The sequence below is a fragment of the Dama dama genome, chromosome X (genome assembly GCF_033118175.1).
Source record: "Dama dama isolate Ldn47 chromosome X, ASM3311817v1, whole genome shotgun sequence".
Lineage (NCBI taxonomy): Eukaryota > Metazoa > Chordata > Mammalia > Artiodactyla > Cervidae > Dama > Dama dama.
The window spans coordinates 32,941,213-32,967,947 of NC_083714.1; the positions used below are offsets into that span (position 1 = coordinate 32,941,213).

Genomic DNA, 26,735 nt, shown 5'->3' on the forward strand with positions numbered 1-26,735 from the left:
ACTGCATTAAGGAATCTGAACTCTCAGATTTGCACTTGACATTTATCAGCCTGGAAACATCTAATATACAATATGAATGGATTAGAAAATTAAGTGCTGTATGTTAAAAGATAATGGTTATTCCTTGAATTTACCACTAAATTCATCAAATTCATAAACTGAATTCAAGTAACACTAATTTCAGGAAGTTTTTTTTTTAATCTTGGCAGCAGATATTATATACAAGTCCAGCATTTACTCACTCCTTAAAAAAAATATTTATTTTAAGAAAAGGATTTCTACCTAAAAAGATGGCTTAAGCTGGTCACTGTGAGTGAATAGAGAAATAAACTGGGGTCATGTTCACACTGAGACAGATATCCAATAATAGCCTAGGCCCTCTCACACCTCCTATTGGCTTCACACATCAGGGAAGAGGAGACCAAGAAATACCTTGAGGTTTACTGGGGAAAGAACAAGAAAGAGGTTTGTCATATATTTAGCTTTTAAGTAAATGTTCTGATATAAAAATAAGTTACAGACCTACTAAATAAAAATTAACTTTTCCCCCAAGTGTCTCTGTCTCCCCAGTTTGCAGATTTCCAGTCGGTGACATGAATACATGTCAGGTGAAAAAAAACTACAAAATTCTGAAATACGTTAGCAGACAACTGTTCTAAACAGATGAATGTAATGCCATCTATTCCACTTGAAGGAATATGAAAGGTGACAGTTCATTTTCTGAGTGAGGCAATGTGGTCCTATCAGTTGAACAATGGCTCAAATACTAAATCTCATTAAAGGCCACTTTCGCTCTGTGCGTGTGTGCGTGTGTGTGTGTGTGTGTGCGCGTGCACACTCAGCGGTGTCCGCCTTTTTGCAACCCCATGGATTGTATGTAGCTCACCAGGCTCCTCTGCTCACTGACAAATCTAAGTCACCTCAGACCATGTTTTAAATGATTTAAAATGTAATCTAAAACAAAACACAATAGTTTGATAAGTTGTAGGTAGACAAAAGCTTATCATTTAACCTAAAACCACCATAATACAGCAGCTTTTATTATTACCAGTGTTGGATAAACACAGAGGGCAATGAGGCATTTAACTGAATGGCTTGAGAGGAACTTGTGCTTCACAGACATTTCTAAGACAAGAGGAAGCAACAGTATGAGTGGCCCTGTCCTGTGGCCTGGCATTAAGAGATTTGCCTGGCCAGCTCTGTGCAGGCCATCCAACTCTGGTACAGCAACATGAACCAGAGGTTGAATGGGCTTCAAATATTACAAACATATCAGATACGAACAATTTAAATCTATTTCTGAATGAATGGGGTGGAACTGATGGGAAAAGTTGAGAGAGCTATGAAATGGAAAAATTAAGGTTTAGGGGGTAGTATCTAAATAATGAAAGAGAGGCATTTAAGAAAGCAGTTGACACAAATGCATTAGCTTATACCACTTCAGCCACTAGTTTGACCAAATTACAGATTACAAAAGGGACACTGCCAAATGAATTTAGTTGAAATAGAGGCTGGGGGTGAGTGTGGAGAACACTGCAATTTCTATGGCTTTTTGGACCTCCTCAGAAGCATTCAATAAAATGCCCTTTCACAATAAAAGTAGGGTTAATTTACTGTTTCCCACAAAACACAGAAATTATATTTTACCTCAAATAATTCAAAATGGATGGTGTTCAAGTCACCTTTACTTGCTTACTCAATGTTTACTCTTTGAGGCTATCTTGTTAGGTATGCAGCACTAAAGCACAATATAATTTAGCATCATAAAAAAAGAATTATGAAATTGGCAAAAGTTTCAAAGACAGGGTTGATGATGAGGATTTATAGCAATCATTAAATGTATGGCTTCAGATATTTCCGGTAAGACTTTAACAGTTTGAAGAATGAGATTGGAGGACTCCCTAGTGACTGACAATGTCCCTTTAATAAATACCTAAAAGCACATGCCGTGAATGTTTCATCGTGTTCTAATGGATCAAGTTTCCATTAGTGCCATGGTCTCACCCACCCTACCCCCAAAATACATTCGAGTGTAAGTATCTTACATAATAAACTCCTGCCCCAGTGACTGTTGCTCCTACAATTAAGAAGTATACTAGGCTGCTGCCATCTTTCCCAGAAGCACCTGTAGACGCTAGTGATCTAGAAGGGGGTCCTAGGTGATGACACTGCACAACTGTAGGTAAAGATAAGGCCAAGAGAGAAACAAAGGGAAATAGAAAAAGCACTAAGTATTAATGAAGAAACATTCAATATAAAGGCAGGGAAGTGTTTTTGGTTACCCTGTGCTAAAAAGAAAAACAACTGCTGTTTCAGGATTGAAGGAGAATGTATATTTCCTCAAAGTCTGTCACCAGACAGAGCTCATCTAGTTTTCACTCTGATTCAACTCACAGCTGGCAAGAGCTATCTACTTTCCTTGTGCATTTGGAGTTAGGTCAGAGAATGATCATCTAAGTGACTTCAAATAATTTTCATGTCCCCCCCTTTTTTTTAACACAGTGATTGAGTAACAAAGATTAAGTTCACCCTCTTACCAATGTAGAAAGAACTAAAATTGTAATGTTGTCCAACCATTTGCTCCCAATAAGTAAAATAAACAGCTTCCTTCAATCAAGGGCGTTACTAGGTGTTATCTAAGTTGGTTCACTCAACCTTACATGATCCAGCTTTAGACTGATCTGCTTAGTCACAGTAAACTCTGCCAAGTTAAAAAAAATGCCCACAGAATAATTCCTCTGTTACCAGCTAAGCTGATCACAGTTCATTTAAGGGGATATTATTGTGGTAATACTACATAACAGTTTAAAGCACATTTCTCGCCTCACACAAACTCCATCCTAAACCTGGAGAGACTAGACCTATTTCTATAATTTAGTCTTTGGATGAGGTTCCTGGATAAGTTTTCCTTTCAGGAATGCTGAACTGAAGGTTATTGTTTTCAAATGTTTATCATCCCAAGCCAAGGAAAAATACAATATTTGGCAAATGGGTCAAAATCAAATATTGTGCTAAGGAGCTGCAAGGAATTTTGACCTTATTCATAGGTTAGTGCATTATATCCAAAAGAAAATGTACAATTCCATAGATTAGTCAAATCTAAGGAAATGCAGAAGCTTTCAAGTAAAGAGTAAAAAGACAAGTGCAAAGAGCAAAGATCATCAACAAGAGATTAAATTTCAGTCATTCCCAAATTGATTCTCACAGACTATTAGACAGTAGGCACTCTAAAGAAGGCTCTTTGGAAATTCTTCCAAAAAGAGAAAGGAGAATTAGTTGTAAAAGTCTTAAAGCAGAGTAGTACTGAGTCTATTAATGGGAGCTGTTTGGCAGCTTCTTTACACGAGCTGCTTTTCTACTTACATATGCACCAGCTCCTATTGTTGATAAGCCCACAATAAGGACTAATACAGAATTATCGATTTTGCCCCCTGATGGACCAGAGCTAGCCATTTGTCTTGTCATCTGGAGTTCTAGAGGAACATGCCATCGCTGGAACAAGTTGCCTAAGGAACACAATTTATTAAGACACACACACATACAAAAATAAAATAGTTAATACATGTTTATGACTAAATGTCAATGCATTGCACAAGACTTAAATGCACATTGGGCTGTGTCATATTCACTGTCAAATGACCAAGGGGGAAAAAAAAACTGAAAACTGTACACACAAATACAACAGATATCAGAATGTACACTCTAAAGTTGTTGGAGTTTTACAAGTATAATTTAATGCTGTCCAGGGAGGAATTTATAGCTTCCAGAAAAGGTAATGAAAAACATGGGCAGTTCATCAAATACTTCTCTCTTCACATCTTCACCAAAAATGAAGCAAACACGGAGAGATGACTGAATAGACAGATATAACAAGTTAACTACAGGCTACCTGGGACACTCTAACAATCACTTAAGGAGTAATTTAAATGGCTGGCTCAAATCTTGCACAAATAGACTCCAGCAACACACTCTAACCAGAATAGAGTTTAGCCTTGCATGAAAGGTAATATGTCCTGGAAGACAGAAATACTAAATCTCAGAAGAAAACCAGAAAAAAAAATTAGGTGAATTTATCTCCCCCAAAGAACTGAAGAATTTTGGATTATATTTTTTAGAATGACAAAATTTAAAATATACACTGACTAATTGGCTCTTAGTCCTCCAAAATAATACAAAGATTATGTTGATGTAGAAACTCGGAATGGCTATTAAGAATCTGAGGATCATAACAACGCTCACACATGGAAATGTCAGAGTTTCATAGACTTCTTTCTCCAGGAGGATGCTGGCATTTTCAAATGAAGGAAGAAGGTCCCAGCACCTTCCCTGTTTGTGACAGCCTTCATGTTGACTACTGACCTAGAACAGGGCTTTGCAAATTTTTTCTGTAAAGAACCAGATAGAAAATCTTTTCAGCTTTGCAGGCCACACAGTCTCTGCTGTAACTACTTAATCCTGCTGATGTTGTGCCAAAGCAACCACAACATAAAAATGAATGGGTGTGATTGTGTCCCAACAAAACTTTGTTAGCAGACAGTGAAATGTGAATTTTAAATAATTTTCAAAAAATCGTCTATTAAAAATTTTTTTGAGCCATCTTAAAAATGTAAAAACCAATTTTAGCTCAAGGGGCATAGGAAAGCATGTGGGTTTGGCCTGTGGGCTGTAGTTTGCCAATCCTGATCTAGAGCAGTGGTTCTAAAACTTGAGTGGGCATCAGAGTCCCCCAGAGGGTTTATTAAAGCATGGAAGGCCAGACCTACACCACCCCCACCCCAGAGTCTCTGAGCTGGAGGATCTGGGATAGGGCTCAAGAAATAGCATTTCTAATGAGTTCCAAGGTGATACTGATGCTGCCAGTCTACACTTCGAGAATCACTGGTCTAGAGGCAAGTAGGTATGTTCTGATCTGACCAAGCTTTAAAAGACAAACACAAGAGCGCCGGTAGCTGGTCCATATGTACTTGTAGAAATTCAAAATAGAGAGCTTTTCCTCAGCTTTCACAATTACAGGGCTCAGAGGGGTACAAACATGTCCAAAACACAGCTGCATTCTCTTACCTGAAATCCTTGGGAACATGGGCATCCCAGAGCTTAGAATTATTAGGTGGTAAGTATATAATGCATATACCATATAGTAAGTAACACCCAGCACAATAAGGGGCAGCAACCCAGTCACACGCATTAATGTTTCTATGACCGATCACAATGAAGAGAATAAACAAAAGATTCTAAGTTAACTTCTCTCCAGTTCGGGTTACAAAAACTTGACAAATGAGTTCCAAAAACTTGATTTTTTTTAGTCCTATTTTTATTTCTAAATTATAGATAAGAAACTATGGATCTATATTCTTAGAACTGGAAATGTATTTTTCTCTACTGTTTTTATTTCTTACCTGTTTTAGAATCTTTCATCACTGAATAAAATTAAATGGCTTATATATGCGAACAACAACAAATCATGAAAATAAAAACATGGGCAAGGGTTGAGAAACTTATCTCAATCTGGGCAAGCTTTTGATTTTCAGAAGTCCATAAAAATGATGAGGCATCAGAAATAGAAACTGACAAATCTCAGAGCTTAGAAAATGAAACTGGGTAGAAAAAGTTCCACATGGTTAGATATAGTACAATGAATTTAGTTGTCTCTTACCTCCATCCCAAGTTTTCTTTTTAACCAAAAATAAATGTTTTCAAAATTCCATTTATTCCTCTAGAAGATGCTAAATCTAAAAACCATAACAACTTTGTTTTAGTATAATAATTTAAGTTCAGCAGTTTTTGCCTCAATTTGCAAAAAAAAGACATTTAAAAGCAAATTGACTTTTAAAAAAGGAAATGGGTTTACATTTACACTATTGCTTGAAAAGAAGTACAACACAATACAGTCATTAACAAACCAACTTTTTACATATCTAGTGACTTTAATTTTGTAAAAGATGATAATATGGTATGGATGTTCATATTTCCCTCCAATTTTCTTTTACCTATAAAGTTATTCCCCCCCCAAAAAAAAATTATTCCCACACCTTTCCTACCACAGCCTCAGAGTTTTAGGAAATCTTACATAAAGACTGAAACATGCCTTTTCATTTGTCTTACTAATGTGGGAAAGCCCCCTTAATCCTTGACCTCTCATTGCACCAATCTACTTTTTTAGATTTTCTGCAGTCAGACCACATGTACCAAAGTAGAGCTTTCTTCCTCACACTTATGATTTTTTTAAACTGATCATTTATACATAATAATATGATTGCCACTTTTGCGATAATTAGAACCTCTACCATGTCATATAATTATCATTTCTTTGTAGTTGTTGGAATAATTAAGATCTAGTTTCTTAGCAAGTCTGATATTATAATACAATATTATTGTCTATATTCATTATATCATGCAAGGATTCAATTCCTGTAGGAGTTTGCTCAATAAATATTTCATGAATTAATGAATATAATAAAGAAATAGAAATTCATCCCAGTTCTACTGATAAGGACTGAACATTTTGAAGAAATTTTTGCAAAGAAGTTTTGAATACCACAGGCTAGCGTTAGAATAGTACCTAAATCACAAATTCACTGTTGTAGGTTTCATAATCTCATATTTTTCCATACACCCAGAAGTCCTTATCCACAAATACATCCATACAATTGAGGCACCCAGAAATTTCAAGTGGTTAGGAGGTCTAATATGCTCTTGAATCTTGTTTTCTGAACATCAAACTTATTCTTCTGACATGTCTAAAACACCGGATCAGACAAGCCTAGGTAATCTGTCCATTGCAGCTAAATGCCTCTTGTGTGAAACACTCCAAAGAAAGGCACCAGAAGAAAAATGATTTTGATGACACACAAAAAGATCTAACTCTATTCTGCAAAGTTAAGTCCTTCACAGTACTAGGGTTCAGTCACTGAGAATTTACCATGTACCAGACTGTACAAAATGCTGAGGACACAAAACTAAATGTGACACAATTCCTGTCCTCCAGTAGTGTACAGTTTAGCAGGGGAGAATGGATGTAACTATTCTGAGTATCAGAAAAATGGGCTTGACACAAATCACAAGAGATTCAAGGTTGCTCAGTTTGGCTTTTTAATCCTTAGGTCAGTGGAACAAAAGGGAGTCATTATTCACTCAGAGTAGCAGTTTCCAAACTTGCCTGATCATTTGAATTACATCAGCAGCCTTGTTAAATATAAATTCCCACGGCTCTCTCCCAAAGATTCTCATTTGGTACAGTTGGGGTTGGCCCTCCACTTTAACTTATTCAACCAGGCAAGTTTGGAAACATGAAAGTTACAATATACAGAAACTCCCTTAAATTATTAGCAAATGTCTAGAAGAAAAGGTTGACTTGCTAAAATTTTCTTCTGGAAAGTTCTGTCCCAGCAAAAAGAGGGGGTAAAGGCTTGTCTTCTAGGCTTCAAAAAAGTGTCATTTGGCAGTGTCCAGGAAGTCTGGATCATTGCCCACAAGGAATACAGCTTCTTTTTTAAGAGGGTGAAAAGTGTTCTGAACAGAGCAAAATGTTCAAACATTTGACCCTCAGGTCGGGGGCCAGTGATGAGTTTGATCACATCGATAGCACAATGTTTGATAACCAAATAAAAAACTACATAACAGAAAACATCTATTACCTACCTAACCCATATGCTCCTCAATTCTGAATGCTTACACAAAGTGGTTACTATAAATTACCTTCAATCATTTCTGGAAAGAGGCAGAGCATCCAAATATAGTAAATAACCAGAGAGTGGCAATTATCGTTTTAAGGCAAAGGGCAACATATAATGCAAATGAACTGGACAATAGTGACAGATATGGATGAGATGTTCCAAGGCAGGTTTCAAGTTTGCTATAATCCTGGCAAAGAACTAGTGAGGAGGGAGGGGAAAACAGGAAGGGGAAATGGCCTATCTACAAACATGCCTCTCCCTGATCTATGTGAAAATATATGGTAAACAATACTATGGGCAAAAGAATTCAGATTAAGAGCAATTAGTCATTAAGCCACAAAACAAGGTTGATTCCTAAAACGACAGAATCATTTCTTTTTGAAATTGTAACCCCACCCCCACCCATTGCTAAAGACAATAAGGTTATCCTCTGGTGCTTGGCCAAAGGGCAAATAACTGTATACAAAGAAATGGATGGATCTGTCAAGAAGTCAGAATATACTCTAGAGCAGACTTAAAACAAAGTCATGCAATGGAAAAGAACACTTTTAGTGAGTATTTTTCAGTAGTTCTAATATCACCAACCATCTCAAACGTCTCTTAAATCAATTCACCTTTGCAAATCCACACTTAATTGATGAGAACGTTTGTTCAGACTTCAGAATGTTGGCAAAAGTTGTGAGTTTTAGGCAAAATAAGTACACAGTTTGAAAGCCCAGTGTGGATGAAAATCATCAGCTTACCTAAATTTCTGTCCAACTTACATACAGCATCCTCAATTCAACGCACAAAACCCATACAGATGACATCATAGACAGGATGTTAGTTTTTCAAACCTAATCTAGTTTTTCAAACCTCTGTTAAGGCAGAAGTGTTTAAGTTTCAAGAGCAACATGCCTTAGGACATACCTCAGGTACACCCATCAGGAAACATTTTCTTGAGGGATAGCAACTGGAAAAACTATTCAAATGTACATTTATAAAGACTCTCACAATCTAAGGGAAATATTTTCCACTTTTTAAAAAGCACCCAGCAAGCAGTTCCACGTTGAAAAGGCCTCAAGGCAGTTCTATATTGACACTGCTAATATGAATATCCTTGGGTGACCATTCAAGGATTATTGATGGAAAAAAAAAAATAAACCAACAAAACCAAGCACCTTCTACTGGTGGATAATTCTTTACCCCCTTGAAGTTGTGCAGGTTGAAAATTGGCAGGTTCAAGACAGGTTTAGATAAATTCAAGGATATCCGATGCCCAATGGGCTTAAAGGGGAACCAGATTTATCCTTAACCTTTTGAGATCAAACTTTAGGAAGCAGTGTGGAGTTGGGGCAAGAGGATTAAGGACCTAGAGACTGGCAAACTATCCTCTGCTCTACCTATTAATTAGGTATATGACCTTGAGCAAGTAATCTCACCTCTCTGTGCCTCGGTTTATTATCTATAAAATGAGTGGGTTTGAATTTTACCATGAAATCCCTTCCAGCTCTAAAATTTGCTGAAACAAGTTCATGGGCGGGGGCGGGGGCAAATACAATGTGTTCTGCAAACTGTTTCTTTGTAACATTAGAGACCATCAAGAATTACACTGACCAGGCAACTCAACTCAAATGAATTCTGGGCCAACTCTTTGCGGTGGCTGGCGCACAGCGGACAGACTTCTTACTTGCATTGCACTATTTCTGTTTCCCAAGGGACTCAAACCTGTGACTCTCATCTGGGGTTTGGAAGGTAAGCAGGTTATATGCTCACTTACAGAAGAACTGAGGCGCAGGGCTTGTGTCCTGCTTCAAGTCCCACAAATCGATAAATGACAAAGTCTACTTGACCTCACTGCTCTAAAAAGGCGAACTGGGGGTGGCCGGGAGGTGGCACTGAACAATAAACGTCAGCCAGCTCTTCTGTTATCCCTGGACAGCCAACCCTCACAGGAAGAGGCCTCAAGCCGACTACCGGGCTCAGATCCTTTGAAGGTCAGGTCGGCTCGGCTTGCGAAACTCACGGTTTGGATCCCGCCAATTCGGAATTCACACGATCGATCGTGAGTGTGTGTAGTTTTTTTTTTTTTTCCCCAGGGATGGGGGTGGGGTGGGGGGGCCCTGAGCGGCATAGGGAGCCTGTGGAACCCAGGCCCTTGGTCTTCAAGGTGGGGGTTGCCTGGGATGGGTCAGTCACCTGGGAGCCGGTTCCTCGGCCTCGGGCCTCGGACGCACACTGTCCGCACCAAGGGCGCCAGCTTCTGCTTCAAAGCACCCGCTGCCAGGCCTCCACACCGGAACATTTCGGCAACCGCTCCCCTGGACCTGCTCCTCCTTCTCCTTTCTTCTTACGCACGTACCGGCGGGTCAGACACCCTGGGCCCTGACCCGCTCCCCCAGCTCCCTTCACACGCACTCTACGCAGGCTCCTCCTCCCAGCTCCGGGTGTGCATTGGCCAGCTAAGCCGGCCTGCGGGAGCTGGGGAAGGGGAAGCGCGGCTGGAGGCCTACTGCGCAGGCGTGGCGCTCCGCGCAGCGTTGCGATTGGTCCGCACGGGGAGGCTGGACGCAGGCGCCTAGCTGTCCGATTGCTTGGCAAGCCCCCAGGCGGACTTGCTCGCAAGTTTCCAAGGGCTGGGGGCACTGCGTTCCGCTAGGCGAGCTCAGAAAGCTGTCTGAGGAGGGACCGGTGAAGCCGCTTTGCTGGAAGGCGGTGGCCGCTGCTGCCGCTGTGTCGATAGCGGGAACCTGTAACGGCACCTCACAAAGCGTGGCCCCAGCACAGTTTGTTGTTCTGTTTAAGCCACTGATTACTAGGTCCTTAGCCTTCCGGATTCTCTGACGGTAGTCCACTTCCAGTCTTTGCGGAGGTCCAGCCGAGGCACCTGGCTATGCAGATTCGGAGTGGACTTCCTGCTTTTACAAGTTGCTGGCGCTTTCCCACCCAGCCGTTGTTTCCTGGAGGAGGAATCATTAGGCTCTCTTTCCCAAATCTGTCGTCGTGCAGTTCTGTGTCTTAGACGCTGTCCCCGGTGCTGCGGATAGTCTCCTGCTTATTATGGCTTCCATGCTTGAGGGCAGGATGCTGGCAAAGAGTTCGTGTTTCACAAACTTTCTGTGAGAGAAATCCTAAGCAGGATTTTAAGAATTATGGGAGGAGTAGGATGAGGGACTGAGTGTAAATAGGTGATTTGAATCCACCAAATGGAAAAATATATTTTTTGCAGTATGCAAAACATACGCCTTTTTCAAAGTTTTGAGTTACATATTTTTAATTGGCATATAATTGGAAATATAATTGCTTTACCATATAAATAAATATAATGCATTTAATAATGAAGTATTATAAATAACAATGAAATATAATAAATACAATAAGTAAATTTATTATATGAATATAACATTGGAATATAATTGCTTTACAGTGTTGTTAGTTTCTGCTGTACCACAACTTAAATCAGCTATATATATATATATATATATATATATATATATCTCCCTGCCCTCTTGAGCCTCCCTCCCCACCCCCTTGAGTTACATGTTCATTTAACAAGTATTTATTGAGCATTTGCCACTTGGACTGTGCCATGAAAGAAGCTCTGGAGGATATGAAAAGTATAGGAAGTGGTCACTGTCTAGTTGGGAGATGAGATATATTGGTCATTTAAATAATAACATCTGATGTAGTGCCAGAGCAAGAGAAAATAGTACAGGATGGAATAGCTAATGAAGGACTTCATGTAAAAAGTGTTACTTGAGCTCTGTCTTGAAGAATGAATAGTAAAATTAACATAGACAGTGGAGGAGAAGGAATGATGTTTCAGATGGTGAATACTTTGGACCAAAAGTAATATTTTCAGTGGTGAAGCATCATTAAATTTGGATCCAGTCTGCTCCAGGTTTGAATCCTGGCTCTGCCACTTGGGGCAAGTCACTTATGCCTCACTTTCCTCATCTACCAATCCCATAGGGTTGTTGTGAAGATTAAATGAACTAATATTTGTAAAGTATCTTAGAGGGAGCACCATGCCATTTAAAATGCTTGGAAGAATAAAACAAACAAAACTCACCACATTTTCATGGGACAGTGGCAGCAAGTACATACTAGGAAGTAAATAAGGACAGGTGAATGTGGTGGGGCCAGATTCAAACAGGCAAAAAAGTTTGGCCCTAATATTGTAGGTGATGAAATTATCATTTTTAGTGGAATTAGGGATCGAGAATGAAATTACAACGTCGTTTTAGGAAGTTTAACCCAGGAAACAATATTTATTGGGAGAAAATGATTCAGGGTCCCCATCCTCATTAAGAATAGGTTAATGTCCAGAAGTGCAGGTAATAGCTGACTTTTAAAGTAGGGCTGTTTGAGGGGGATAAATATTGAAAATATCAATTCCCCAATAAGGTAAAAAATTTCTATTTATTTCATATTTAAAGGGCTTGCACACGTGTACCCCAATGTTCATTGCAGCACTGTTTATAATAGCCAGGACATGGAAGCAACCTAGATGCCTATCAGCAGACGAATGGATAAGAAAGCTATGGTACAAAAAAAAGAAAGAAAGCTATGGTACATATACACAATGGAATAATACTCAGCCATTAAAAAGAATACATTTGAATCAGTTCTAATGAGATGGATAAAACTGGAGCCCATTATACAGAGTGAAGTAAACCAGAAAGATAAACACCAATACAGTATACTAACACATATATATGGAATTTAGAAAGATGGTAACAATAACCCTATATGCAAGACAGAAAAAGAGACACAGATGTATAGAACAGACTTTTGGACTCTATGGGAGAAGGCGAGGGTGGGATGATCTGAGAGAACAGCATCGAAACATGTATATTATCAAGTGTGAAACAGATCACCAGTCCAGGTTGGATGCATGAGACAAGTGCTCGGGGCTGGTGCACTGGGATGACCCAGAGGGAAGGGATGGGGAGGGAGGTGGGAGGGGGGATCAGGATGGGGAACACATGTAAATCCATGGCTGATTCATGTCAATGTATGGCAAAAACCACTACAATATTGTAAAGTTATTAGCTTTCAACTAATAAAAATAAATGAAAAAAAAGGCCTTGCAGACATTGACATTTATTACTATTTCTAAAAGTCAGTAATGAACAAGGACTGATTAAATACAAAGTTAATCCTATCTGGTGGTGAAAGAAACTTTGGAAAACACTCAAAATCTTGGCAATCAGGTACCTATGAAAACAATTGAGTGTATTTGAAAGGCAATCATTTAGTGATGCAACATTAACACAAAAAGACATTGTGCAGGGCTTCCCTGGGGGCTCAGTGGTAAAGAATCTGCCTGTCAATGCAGGAGACAGGGGTTTGATCCCTGATCCAGGAAGAGCCCACAGGCCGGGAGCAGCTAAGTTGTGTGCACAACTATTGAGCCTGTGCTCTAGAGCCCACGAGCCAGAACTACTGAGCCCCAGTGCTGCAACTGCTGAAGCCCACATGCCCTAGGGCCGTGCTCTGCAACAAGAGAAACCACAGCCGTAAGAAGCCCGCGCACCACAACTAGGGAGTAGCCCCCACTCACAACAACTAGAGAAAAGCCCAGGCAGCAAGGAAGACCCAGCACAGCCAAAAATAAATAAAATGATCTTTGAAAAGGCATTGCACAGCTTAGTTATTAATACTTTTTTTTCATTTATTTTTATTAGTTGGAGGCTAACTACTTTACAATATTGTAGTGGTTTTTGCCATACATTGACATGAATCAGCCATGGATTTACATGTATTCCCCATCCTGATCCCCCCTCCCACCTCCCTCTCCACCCGATTCCTCTGGGTCTTCCCAGTGCACCAGGCCCGAGCACTTGTCTCATGCATCCAGCCTGGGCTGGTGATCTGTTTCACCCTAGATAATTAATACTTTTGCAATAAGTGCAATGAGGTACTTTTCTTGGCCTCTTAATAAAAAAATGATATTTTATCATTTTTGGGGGGGGGGCAAAAACAATGTACACATATCGAGTAACTCCAAAAATACGAGTGAAAGTTCCTCAAAATCTCACTTCACAGACTTTTTATTAGGGCATGTGCCCATTTTGATATACCACATTCCCAGAAATCAATGTTTCTACCTTACAAATATAATGAGAGCTCTCAGACTCAGTGACAAGTTTTTGCTGGAGGCATGCGTCTAAATAATCTTATGTGGATCCAATATTTTTTATATCTCACAGAAAGTTAGCATTAATTATGGGTATAATTAGCAGAACTTACTTTCACTCTTACCTCCTGGATATATTTGTGTGTGTTTGCGCGCATGCGTGCTCAGTTGTGTCTGACTCTTTGTGACCCCATGGACTGCACCCTGCCAGGCTTTTCTGTCCATGGCATTTTCCAGGCAAGAATACTGGAATGGGTTGCCATTTCTTTCTCCAGGGGATGGATGCCCGGGGATGGATGCCAGGTCTCCTGCATTGGCACGTGGATTCTTTTACCACTGTACCACCTGGGAAGCCTAGTTAATAGTTATCTCTCTCTCTCTCTCTCTTTTTTAAAATAGCTACTCTTCTGTAGATAATGATCACCAGGAGCATTAGCTTCAAATACAGAGGAGAATTATCTGGCAAGCTATTTAGACTTCAACCAATCAAAAACAAAATACAATGAGGATTGCTATTCACACTATACAATGATAATAGGTATTCATAATGATGACCTTGGATTAGTCAATGAAGGTTAAATCCTTCTCGAAATGGTTTTAACATTGAATAGTATAATCTAGGGTTTTAGAAATGGGTGACCCACATATGTGCTAAAAGAGTTAGCTATAAATATATCTGCTAACTCAGCTTAAAAAGTTTACTAACTAGAAGACTCCATTTTCCCAGCCATTTTGAGTAACGTGGAAATGGCTGAGCAGTCACATTGCAATTTGCTTACAGATCTGTCACTGATGCTCTGAATTGTTTTCCTTATGGTGGGAATGGATTTAGTCCTGTTTGTCTCTTCTGCCACTCAACCTCACACCCAAATAAGATGGCAACTCACGTGTGCTTCTGGAATCCCTGACCTTGATGGCATTAGCAAATAACTCGGAAGTCGGTGCTCTTGGTATGTGTCATTAATACCTGCATGTCATATGCAGGAGGAGGGATAAAGTCTTAAAAGGAAATGTAAACGGGCACATTTTATTGTATGTAAGTTGTACCTCAGTAGAGTTGATGTCAAACAAATTCTGAACCTGCAAATCACTTTTGGCAGAGGGACTTGGTCTTGACCAAGATGTGTGATGCTTATTAAGCCTTGGGAAGCTGCCCCCAATTCCGTAAGAAAGTTCTGTTCATTTATCATCTTCCAAGCATAATCTAGGCTTCTGGCAAATTAGACCCAACCACTTTGTTCTACATTCAGTTGCAGAGGGGTGAACGCTCCTAGGGGTTTCCACTTCCTTTTGAAACTCCACCATTCTGCAAGGGTTTGTGATTCTATGGAGAGCCCAGGAGTGCAAGACACTGTGAGGTTTACGCCATGTCCCAGGATCCCTCCACCTGGACCTGTCACGGTTAGCCCCGGAAACAAAGTCCCCTTTTGCTGAAGCTGCCAGCACTAGCTTCCCCCTTCTCTTACCCCACATACCGGCCCTCTGCCGCGGCGGGCCTTCCCCATTGGCCAGCCAAACACAACCGACCGCAGCAGCCAATGGGAGCCACTCTCCTGAACATTCAGAGGATGGGTGCTCGTGGTGTGATGAGGGGAGGTTGGCGCCTGGCACGCGCCCCCCTACATCTGGCAAGTCTGTGACAGAAACAGTAACTCGCCCTACACACGCACACCCGTGCCCCTGCCTTCCCCCTCTCAGCTGCGCGGGCCCCCACAACCCCTGGCGTGTCTTGGCAGCGCCCTCCCCGGCTCCCCGGGGCGCGCGAGCGCACCTGCTTTCTCAATAAGACAGAGCATCCCTTTATCTTAAGACTTGGGAGGGGGCCGCGGAGGCGGGGCGCAGCTGCCCGCTGCTGGAGAGGTGAAAGAGGTGTCTTCGCCCCACATCCCACCCCCGCCGAGTAGTGTCGCTCGGGGGCCAAAGTGCTCTAGAGACGCCCGAGGGTGCAGCTCTCTTTGTCCTCCCCAGCTGTGCTCCCAGCCCGCTGACCCCGAGCGCTCTGAGAAAGTGGGAGTGGGGAGCCCGAAAGCTATAAAATAAATGGGGGCAAGGAAAAAGGAAGACCATCCCGAGCTGGTGTGTGCGGATCTCCCCACCCACCCTCTCCTCCTTAGGCTTCCTCCCTCCGGTGTGTCCCTGGGGTCCCGGCAGGGGAGGGTTTATGCAAAGGCGCAGTGTTGGCAGAGGCGGCCTGGGGAGCGCCTTAGGATCGCAAGCCGGAGGACACAGGCGCAAGAAGGCTTGCCGGCTCTCCTCCATCTCTCCTCCCCTCCCCGGCTTTTGTGTCGCTGTCTCTGAGCTGCTAGGAGGGTGCGCTGGAGGAGGGGGGCTGGGGTGAGAGGCACCCCCTTCACGCGCGCGCGCGCGCACACACGTTGTCGGCGCACGCACACACGCGCGGGCACACACTCACAGACACGCACGCACACACATACACACGCACAAAGCTCGCTCGCCTCGAGCGCACTAACGTGGCCGTTTTCTTTGTGTGGAGCCATCGAGGGGGGTTGGGGCCCCGGTCTGGTCCGGGGGAGATGGCGCAGCCCATCCTGGGCCATGGGAACCTGCAGCCCGCCTCGGCCGCTGGCCTGGCCTCCCTGGAGCTGGACTCGTCGCTGGACCAGTACGTGCAGATTCGCATCTTCAAAATCATCGTGATCGGGGACTCCAACGTGGGCAAGACCTGCCTGACCTTCCGCTTCTGCGGGGGTACCTTCCCGGACAAGACTGAAGCCACCATCGGCGTTGACTTCAGGGAGAAGACGGTGGAAATCGAGGGCGAGAAGATCAAGGTGATTCAGACGGTCAGGTCCAGAAAGGGAGGGATCTGGGAGGGGGTCTTGCCAGAGGTATCGCTCTCGTGGTTGTAAATGTCCAGCGTGTGGTTGTGTCGCCGCTTGCTGAGCCTAAGACCCTCCGCAAGTCCTCATCCCTTTTCGCCTCTCTCAGTGGCCCAGTTCCCACCTCACCACCCCCCCCCTTTTTTTTTGAGGGCTGGAGGGAGTGGTTGCATTCATGCCCTTTGCCCTTGCCTGACAGCTCCTGCCAGGAAAAGCCGGTTCAAACCCATCCTGGACCCTGAGCCGGGAGCAGCGGCACCTGTGGGCAGAGGGAGGTATGAGGGATCTCCGTCCTGGTCTGTGGAATGGATCCCAAAGCACTTCACATATCTTGAGGTCTCTTCTACCTCCTGAGTGCCAATAGGTTGCACAAATCTGCTTTGGCTAAGCCCTCAGGCCTTGGCAGTGGGCAGGCCGCGGTGGGGTGGGGGTGGGGGACGGAAATCCATAAAGAATGAAAAGTACTGTATTTTAAATTAAAATTTATAGTTGAGATTAGGGCTGGTTTGGAATAGGAGTGGTGTGCAGTGGTTCTGGCACAAAGCCATGAGCCCTTTGAAAGAAATTGACACAGGGTTACCTGCCCGCACTTCATAACAGATAAAACTAGTTCTTTTGGAAGAGCACCCCTCAAATGATAGCTTCTTTATTTGTCTGGGGTACCTAATGCCTGTTACCCATTCTGTTGGTATTGTCTTCAGTGGGCCTTTGTAAAGATGCAGAGTGACTTATGTGACTTAGGCTCAGGAAAGTGTCTTGGTGCCCCCCTCTCATTAGTTTGTCAATAAGTACAGATATTCTTGTCTGACCATTTGCGCTCACTTTCAGATCGGAAAAGGTAGAAACTCAAGAGGACAGGAATATTTCAATGTGCAGAAGATGGAGGGAGGGAGGACATGGCAAGGGCAGCTTCATGTGTCAGGGGAGCAGAGGGAGCAGGTTTATGGGCAGAAAAGACACCTCGAAAGGCACTGGGCACTAAAGACCAACTCCTCTAGAGCCACAGCTGGCCTTTTCTCAAGCCTATGGTCAGACACTGTCAGGTGAAGTTAACCCTCCCTTTCCATTGGGCAAACAGCCCAAATGACCACAGGACCTCTCTTCTGAATGATGTAGAGAGAAGGGCTGAGTAACTGGGGAGGGTGATGAAATGCTCTAAACCGTACAAGATTCCTGACTCCTTCATTATTAAAATGAACAGGTTTTAAAATGGCTTCAGAGACTGGTCCAAGGCACTTGATGTCAGGAAGATAGGCAGCTCAGTACTGATAAGGGAGTGCTCTTGAGAACAACTGACCCCAGGATCAGGAAAATAGGGTACTGTTTTGAAATAGTGATCTTTTTTGCCCCTCTCATTTTGCCAGGTGGTGGGGTGGGGGTGGGGGGATTTCTACATTTCCTTTTAAAAGTCAAAGTAGGTATCTGTCTCCATCCTTCCCTAGGGCTCTTATGTCAATGTCTGTTTGGCTAGGACTTCTTTAATGTAAGGTTGTAAGACTCTGGAATTTCTAAAACATGCCTCTTAACATCTAAAATAGAAATATACTTATGGGTGTGTTCTTAAACCCTCAAAACCTTTCGAATTTAATGCTATCGCTTATTTAACATCATGTCACATTGAGCCAAAGAGTCGTTTACATTTAAGAGAGGGGTAAAGAAGTCCACTTGAAATTTAGATGAAGGAAAAAGGAAGTGTTTGGGAGTCTAGGAAAGGAGAAGACGGGGAGAGGAGAGGAGGAAGCCAGAAAGTAGAAGGTGAAAACGAGTGGAAGAGGGTCACTGCCCAATGGCCTTGGGGGAAATTTTGCAAAGATTCCTTCCCTTCTAACATCCAGTACTTAGTCAAACTGGATTTTACAGTGTCCGCCAAAGATTCCGGACCTTTTCCCAGAGGGCAGAGCCTGTGACAGTGTGACTCACAAGAGATGGAGCCCAGCACAGCACCACGTGCAGATAAGTGCTTAATACAGGCTTTTTTGGGAAGATGATATTTTCAAGAGGACGAAACCTTGTGACACTGCTCATGGACAAGCCCTCTGAGTACAGATTCTGAAGGGGCTCAGGGTAGGGTGTGGGAGCAGCGGGATGGGGACCCTGCCTCCAGCAAGGCTGCTGCAAGCCCAGGGCCCAAGCTGGCAGGTGAGACCGGAGTGTCTTTGGGGAGATGGCAGAGCGCAGCAGCTAACAGAGACACTCCAGGGGAGACAGTTTTGCCCCAGACTCTGGCTGGCCTGAAGTGTCTCAAGGAACAGGTGCCAAACCCATGCTAGGAGGTGACTGTCAAAGGCTTCTCTTTTGGGGAGAGAGAGAAAAGTCCCCAAACTGAGGCAGCCCTAGACCACAGGTTCAGCAGGAGAAGGCTGTCAGGCTCTAAAATGGCAGTGCTGGGACTTCCCTGGTGGTCCAGTGGTTAAGACTCTGCACTCGCAATGGGTGGGGGGCAGGTTCAGTCCCTTGTGGGGGAACTAAGATCCTGCATGGCAGAAGGCATGGGCAAAAAACAAACAAACAAGCTACAACACCAGACAAAATGCCAGTGCCATCTGTAGGGCCTTAAAGCCCCATTTGGTGTCGGCAATCTATGCGTCTGCCACCCCCTCACGACATTTATAATCCAGTATTTCCTGATTCACAAGAACATCAAGAAGAGCCTGCAGCGAGTCAGCAATAATCATAATAACAATAACAGCAACTTCTATTTATTCAAGAAACAAAGAGCCCAGGCTAGACACTTTCCATGCACTATCTTGTTTGATCTTCTCAGCAGCCCTATGAAATTAGGACTATTATTACTGTTCCTGTTTTATGGATAAGGAGACCAAAGTTAGAGAGATGAAATAACTTGCCCCAAGGCACATGGATCTGAGCTTCCGTCTTTGACCCTGGAGCCCCAGCACTGCGCCATCTCACTGTCCTGCCTTCCCTGTGATAGGGCCAGCTTTCAACCTCAATTCAGAGCCCACGCATTTTGTCACTGCTCTCTCCTCCAGTCGGGCAATATCTGGCTGGGAGGGATTGTGCGCAGGGGGAGGTGGCATGCCAGGCAGCCAGCCTCATGGGATCCCGGGGGCCCAGGGTTTCAGCCCCTGGACCCATGAGCCTTCAAGAACGCCCCCTTCAGCTGCACTGCAGGCATTGTGCTGAGTACCTAGGTTTTCCTTTCTGCCCCTTGACTGTCTTACCTTGAGTGTAAAAATCAGAGAATGTTCAGAGATGGACGAGACCTCAGAGCATCTCTAATCCAACTTCCTTGTTTTACAGAGAGGAAACTCAGGCTGAGAGAGGGAAAGTGACTTACCCAAGATCACCCAGGGCCCAGCCTACAGCTCAGGTCTCCTAATTCCCTTGTTGGTGCTCTTTCCACACACTGTGCTGCCTGGCTTGGAAAAGTCCGTAAATCCCCACACTGGGCCAGCCCCGTGGTCCATCCAACCCACAAAGTTACCTGAGACAGGGATACGGTGAGACATCATAGGGGAAAATTGACAGGCCTTCTTGACATCAGCCTAGGAAGGATGGAGGCCTCCCCCAGCCCCCAAGGGAAGGGTGGAACTTCCTTGAATGAACATTAAGTGTCTGTCGTCTTACAGGTTTAGCTAACACATATGGCGCCTGTCTCAGTCTAAAAGCATTGGAAAATGCCAAATAGGACTGGGTGTTTGGGGGTGGGGAGGTAGTAGAAGGGAGGCTCAGTTCTAATTTTTGAGCCCCTCTTTGTAGATTTTTATGGAAGCATCTTCTCCTGTGCAGTTGGGTTCCTCCTACACGCCAGGCACACCCTCTGCCCTAGCCTCTGGACCAGGCATTCTGTGGTCAGCCGTGGCTGAGGGCAGGTGCCGCTCAAGACTGTGGATTTCTCTTCCCCCGAACTCACTTGGAAAAACACCCTCGTGTGTGTTACATTACCGAGTGGATGGAGGGTGAACTAAGTGTTCCCTCAGAAGCTGCCTGCAGTCAGAATGACATCATGTCTTCCTTAGGGCTTCTGAGCTTCTATCTTCTACCAGTTAGCTTAATGGTTAATTAGCCATCAGTTTGGTCGTTTCTCTGTCTCCATTGCTGCCTCTCTTGCTGTGTGTGAGTTTCTTTGCCTCTCCGTCCGCCTTTGCTATTCTCTGTGTCAGCCTGGCATGTGAAGCTGGGTGTATCTTAGACGCAGATGGGATGGTCCAGCTCGCTGAAGAAAGACTTGTCTTAAACTTTCCCCGTGACCCCCTCGGGCATCCTCCAAAGATTACAGATATACTTTCTCCCTTTCTCCATTTCTACCCTCCCCCACCGGCCTCCAACAGAAGGATATTCATACCTCATACCTCATGTGTAGAAAGATACCAGATATCTTCTCTAGGGAAAAGAAATACCTGAGTCACCTAAGAGCACATGCAGGGGGTGAAGGATTTGCTCAGGCAGCCGTAGCCCGAGGAAAATGGTTTACAAGGCTAGAGGTACCTTTGGCAGCTCCCCTGTGCCCCTCGATGCTCCTCCAGTGTCCCCATCACTTTGGGCCCGACCCCAGCCACCAGGGCATGTTGCTGGCCTTCCTCTTTCTTCCCCCTCCCCACTGATTGCCTTTGCCTTGGCTCTAGCTCATCATCAAGAAGCCAAGCTAAAAAAAAAAAAAAGAAGAAGAAGCCAAGCTGTCTCATCTTGCTTTCCAAGATGAGAACCAATGGATTAAAGGAGCAACGCTACTAGGACAGGGCTTATGGGGCCCCTGAGACAATGGCAACAACTAATATTTGCAGAACACTTTGTATTGTGCAAAAGATCTTTCTCGCATGTTATTTCCTTTGCCTAGTCATTGACTTAGTCAGTGAGAGGAGGGGCTGGAACCCGCGTCTCCCAATTCCATATCCACTGCTGCATTGCCAAGGGCACCCACTCAATGAGCTGTCTGGCCAGACTTGGTGGTGGCGGTTTCGGGCCAGGGATGAAGGGGGACTGTATTGGGCACTGTGTCCTGTACTTATGAGGATGCTAATCCTCACAGCATCCCTACAGGACTGCTGTGTTTCTCCTTAGTCTCCAGAGGAGGACGGTGAAGATAAAGTAACTTGCCTGAGGACACCTAACTAGTAGGACATGATTGGGCTGGGATTTGCACCCTTGTTGGTTTGACTCCACTAAACCCCACTGGTCCTTGGAGAGAAAAAAAGGAGCCTGGGGGCATGTGTGTGGTTTAGGGGCAGGCACCAGTGCTGGCCACGTGTGGATGCTATGCCCATGGCGGGAGGGGGGCACTGGGTGAGGGAACGCCAGCTGCCGAAGAGGGAGGAGCTGCTTTCACTGTCCAACAGAGGCCGGGGGTTTATGAGGGTGCCGAGAAGGACTGGGACACCAAACCCGAAACAAAATGAGGTCATTCCTGTTCCAGAGAGCCTGACTGTCGTGCTCCCCCTTTGTGATGGCTCTTGAAGCCACAGCACTGGTTCTTGTGATTTTCTGCTCTGAGCAGTCTGCTTCCTGGCTCCCCTCTCACCACAGAGAGGGGTTGGAATTTCAAGCCCCCAAATCAAAGGTTCAAGTCTCCACAGGCTTGGGTGGCATGCATCATTCTGAAGCCCTACCTTAGAAAAGCCAAACAGCCAACCTACTCAGCCCCAAACACCTCACACACTCCCACCCGTGTTCCTGCTAGTGGCAGGTATTTTTAGAGTCCTGAGCTCATGGTGTTAAAGCATCTGCCACACGCCTGAGGGCTGGTAGGGATTCAGCCTTATTCAGAGGCAAGAGTTACGACTACCGACTACCGGAGGGTAGGGGTGGGGAAACCTGGAGCCAAGTGATAAGGATATTCTCTGGCGATTCTTGCCCTCTTTCCACTGACCTCCATTCCTCTCTTGGCCTGCTCTCCTCTTTCTCCCTGCTCAGAGCACCAGAGAGGTGGAAGAAATGAGAATCCCTTCTGTCTCTGCTTGCTGAAGCAAATCAGCCTTTGAGGACTTACGTTTTTCTGGGTAACCAAAGTCGAATGTTGTCTCTGAAATCCTTGGCAGATACATAGGATGTCAGATGGATAGTAGTTTTGGTGACTCAGGCCAATACTGCTTTTTGATCATGACGACAGTATTAATGACAAGCATGATGATGAGGGACCTGATGCAGAAAAAGACTGCTTACAATCTATTTGGAGGGGTGCCAAGAACACTGATGAAACGACTAGAGAACAAGTATGCGTGTGTGCTCAGTCACTTCAGTCATGTCCGACTCTTTGTGACCCCATAGATTGTACCCTGCTAGGTTCCTCTGTCCATGGAATCCTCCAGGCAAGACTACTGGAATGGGTTGCCACTTCCTTCTCCAGGGGATCTTCCCGACCCAGGGACTGAACCCAACCAAGTCTCCTGCATTCTTTACCACTGAGGTGGATTCTTTGTCACTGAGCCACCTGGGAAGGCCAAAGAACAAATAAATATATTCTAAATGGTGTGGTAGAGACTCGAAGTATAATAAACATTCCTAAGGAAAGAGAACTGAAAAATTGGAGAAGGTTTTAGGAAGAAGGTGGAATATGAGCTGAGCCTGGAAGAATGGGTGGGATTTGGATAGAGCAATTTGGGGGTAACCACTGATATAGGGGAAGGTGGACTAGTAGGACCAGAGGTACAGAGGACAGAATGAACCAGGTGGAGCTGAGTACCTGGAAACTAGGTTGGGTGGGGTCGAATTGTGGCAGACAGAAATGTTTCTATTTTGATGCCATATGCAGTAGAGGGCTGTTGGAATTGGCTGAAGAGGAGGATGACACGCTGATACAAGCAGGGATTTAGGAAGGCTGATTTGAAAGCAGCATGCAAGAGCCACTGGGGTGAAGGCATCTAGAATCCAAAAGCCTTTGCTGTAGTCCGGAAGTGAGGAGAGGAGAATCTGACCAAAATACATGGAAATCTGAGTGGAAGAAGGTGATGACTTGAAGAGCGTGCCAAAGGAACATGGCACCCATCTCCATAAAGGAGATGAAGGAAAGCCTGGATGATGAAAACAGATGCTCAGAATGATGACTCTAGTGCCCTGTAAGATGTTTACCCAGCAAAAAGATTTAATTATATTTACTAGATTATACTTACTGACTGCTAATTCCAAATAAAGGCTATACTTCATTTTAAGAACCATAGTAGTCGATTAGTGACTATAACCACATTCTCTTTCATAACTTAGAATTGTACAAGGCCTTGGGACAGTTGTTCTCAGCATGATTTCCCTTGTCCAAGACTTTGGATATATAAAGGAAACTAGATTGGGCTGAATGTGTGTAGACTCCGGAGCATCCCCTGGGAACTGTATCTTTATGTATGTTGCTAATTGGCCTTTATCCCAAAAGCTAAGATGCAGAAGAAAATTCCAATGAGCTAATTTACCTTTTACCTAAGAAAAAAGTGAATTTAAAATAAATTGAGCCACAAAGTGAGATTTTAACACTGACTTTATTTTCTTTAAAAAGTCATACAAAAAAATTTAAAACCCCAAAGTGGTATATACTTACAGTAGAAAATTTGGAAAATACAAAAAAGGAAATAAATATCACCTAAAATCCCACTATTCATAAATAACCATTAATATTCTAATTTTGTATACTTCTGATCTTTCCTATGCATATGTCTATGTTTAATTTTTTAAAAAAATATTGGGACCATAGTGTACAAAATATTTTGTATCCTCCTTTTTAAGCTTGCATCTTGTGAGCATTTTTACACCATTTATTCTTTCTTTTTTGGCCATGCTGTGCAGCTTGTGGGATCTTAGTTCCCTGACCAGGAATCAAACCTGGGGGCTTGGCAGTGAAAGTGCACAGTCCTAACCACTGGACTGCCAGGGAATTCCCACACGACTTATTCTTTGAAAAGAGTATTTTAATGGCTGCATAATAGCCCATTGTGTAGATGGGCTTCCCTTGTGGCTCAGCTGGTGAAGAGCCCACCTATATAGATACACACATGCATTTTAGCTGTTTATCTCCTAGTGAACATTTAGGTTGTTTCCTGTTTTTTAAAAATTGATTAAGATCTTTGTACAGAATTTTGACCACATCTCTCTCTCTCTCTTTTTGCTTCCCCCTCTAGTTTTATTGAGATGTAATTGATGTACATCACTGTGTAAGTTTAAGGTATACAGCATAATAGTTTTAGTTACATATGTTGTGAAATGATTACCACAGTAACTTTAGTGAACACCCATCATCTCATACATATACAAGAAAAAGAGAAAGCAAAAAAAGAGAGTTTTTCCTTGTGATGAGAATTTTCAGGTTTATTCTCTTAACAACTTTCATATATATCATACATCAGTGGTAACTATGGGCATCATGCTGTATATTATATCGCAACTACTTATTTACATTATCTGCTATTTCGCTATTTCTTTTGTATAGATTTCTGAATGGGATTCTAGGCTCTAAGAATTTTGTACATTTTTAAGCTTTTGATAATATTGCCAAATTGCCCTCCAGGAAAGTTGACCAATTTACACTCCAGGTTTTCAACTAAAAACCTTAAGATTTTCAACTCAAAATCTTAAGAGAGACTTAATAAACGCTGGAAGAAACCTCTCTCTCTACTTTGAAAAAGACCATTCTGCCAGTTTGTCAAAGAACCACTTCCTGTGTCAGGGCTTGTCACCTCATTTTTATAATGCCACAGAACCATGTTTTCTCCTATCTCGATTTTATGTTTCCTTTTCTGACTCCAAATATCGATCGTTTGTGTCTTCCAGGTTCAGGTGTGGGACACAGCGGGCCAGGAACGCTTCCGCAAGAGCATGGTGGAGCACTATTACCGCAACGTGCATGCTGTGGTCTTTGTCTACGACGTCACGAAGATGACATCCTTCACCAACCTCAAAATGTGGATCCAAGAATGCAATGGGCATGCTGTGCCCCCACTAGTCCCCAAAGTGCTTGTGGGCAACAAGTGTGACTTGAGGGAACAGATCCAGGTGCCCTCCAACTTAGCCCTGAAATTTGCTGATGCCCACAACATGCTCTTATTTGAGACGTCGGCCAAGGACCCCAAAGAGAGCCAGAATGTGGAGTCAATTTTCATGTGCCTGGCTTGCCGATTGAAGGCTCAGAAATCCCTGCTCTATCGTGATGCTGAGAGGCAGCAGGGAAAGGTGCAGAAACTGGAGTTCCCACAGGAAGCTAACAGTAAAACTTCCTGTCCCTGTTGAAGCCAAATGGTGTAAATACAAGAGCAATTATCACTGGAGGGTTTTTTTCTTTCCCTTTTTTCCGTGCCTGCGTAACACTGACACCTGCTTGTTTCCACACAAATTGATATTAAAATAAAATTTGTATAGATTATCACATGCCTTCATGTCTTGCTTTCTTCCAAGAAGACATTTCTGACTGTGATGAGCAGAAGAGGCAGCTCACCCTACTAGATAAGCACCCTTTCTATCAGTCTTCTATGCCAACTGAAATGCTCATCCTTTGAGTCACTTCTTCAGGACTAATTCATTCTCTCCTATGGTGTCATCAGTGGGCAGAAGCACCCAGAGGGGGTGGAATACAGGCCAGGTATGTGGTTCTTGAAAACCAATGCAAGGGGAGGGATAGAGAAGTTCTAAAAGGAGACGTTGACTCATCATTAGTTCCTAGGTTCCCTGGATGTTGAAATTAGGCTACTCTTCTTTTATTTCCCCAAATTTAAAAATACGAAGTGTAAGTTACGCAACAGGCCCAGTTCTTTCCCATGCCCTTAGCTCCTGTTCCCCATCTTTCACCGAGCAGCCCCGGGTACCAAAAGTATTTCTTTACCCTTGCCCTTTCTTGAAGAGGGCAGGGTTCACATTAGCATTGATCTATGATGCCCCCAGCTCTTTGCTGGGTGCTCTGGAAGAAATACAACAGGATGATCCACCCTCTACATTCAAGGACACTCTGATCTAGTTGGGAGAACAAGGTACATGCTGAAACTACCTGGGAACAAAAATTAGTCCAGAGTATTACCAGGTGTAAGACTGTGCTATGGAAATTGAGAGCATTATGTATTCAACATCATGGAAGGGTCACCAAAAAAAAAAAATCACTGAACTTATTTTGGTTGTTGAAGAAAGTGTAATGTTTGGTTTGGTAAAGAAGAGGGGAGTGGGCAGAGGTAGGGA

The 26,735-nt window shown here is 43.6% G+C and overlaps 2 protein-coding genes across 3 annotated transcripts in view; one reads left to right on the forward strand and one right to left on the reverse strand.

The window, feature by feature from the left end:
- AIFM1 (apoptosis inducing factor mitochondria associated 1) overlaps positions 1-10,123 on the reverse strand; it is a 28,440-nt gene extending 18,317 nt beyond the window's left edge. Inside the window, exons 1-2 of the mRNA XM_061137380.1 lie at positions 9,852-10,123; positions 3,364-3,506 (exon numbers count right to left, since the gene is read on the reverse strand). Coding sequence (XP_060993363.1) covers positions 3,364-3,506; positions 9,852-9,957 — 249 coding nt within the window. The 5' untranslated portion in view covers positions 9,958-10,123. The remainder of the gene's footprint in view (positions 1-3,363; positions 3,507-9,851) is intronic.
- RAB33A (RAB33A, member RAS oncogene family) lies at positions 3,513-25,899 on the forward strand. 2 transcript variants are annotated; one of them, XR_009692052.1, is made up of 2 exons: positions 3,513-9,717; positions 25,344-25,485. XR_009692052.1 is itself a non-coding variant. In XM_061137381.1 (2 exons), exons 1-2 carry the CDS (start codon positions 16,329-16,331, stop codon positions 25,797-25,799), a joined length of 714 nt encoding a protein of 237 aa, XP_060993364.1. In that variant the 5' UTR covers positions 16,041-16,328; the 3' UTR covers positions 25,800-25,899. The 2 variants fall into 2 exon arrangements, 1 of the variants encoding a protein (XP_060993364.1); XM_061137381.1 differs by lacking the exon at positions 3,513-9,717 and adding an exon at positions 16,041-16,586 and having other exon boundaries at positions 25,344-25,899.
- The last annotated feature ends 836 nt before the right edge of the window (positions 25,900-26,735 follow it).

Bases quoted from the DNA above. Each gene is read 5' to 3' on its own strand.
- RAB33A (XM_061137381.1), top strand. From the start codon at position 16,329: ATGGCGCAGCCCATCCTGGGCCATGGGAACCTGCAGCCCGCCTCGGCC. The intron at 16,587-25,343 runs GTGATTCAGACG...TGTGTCTTCCAG, and splicing joins TCGAGGGCGAGAAGATCAAG to GTTCAGGTGTGGGACACAGC.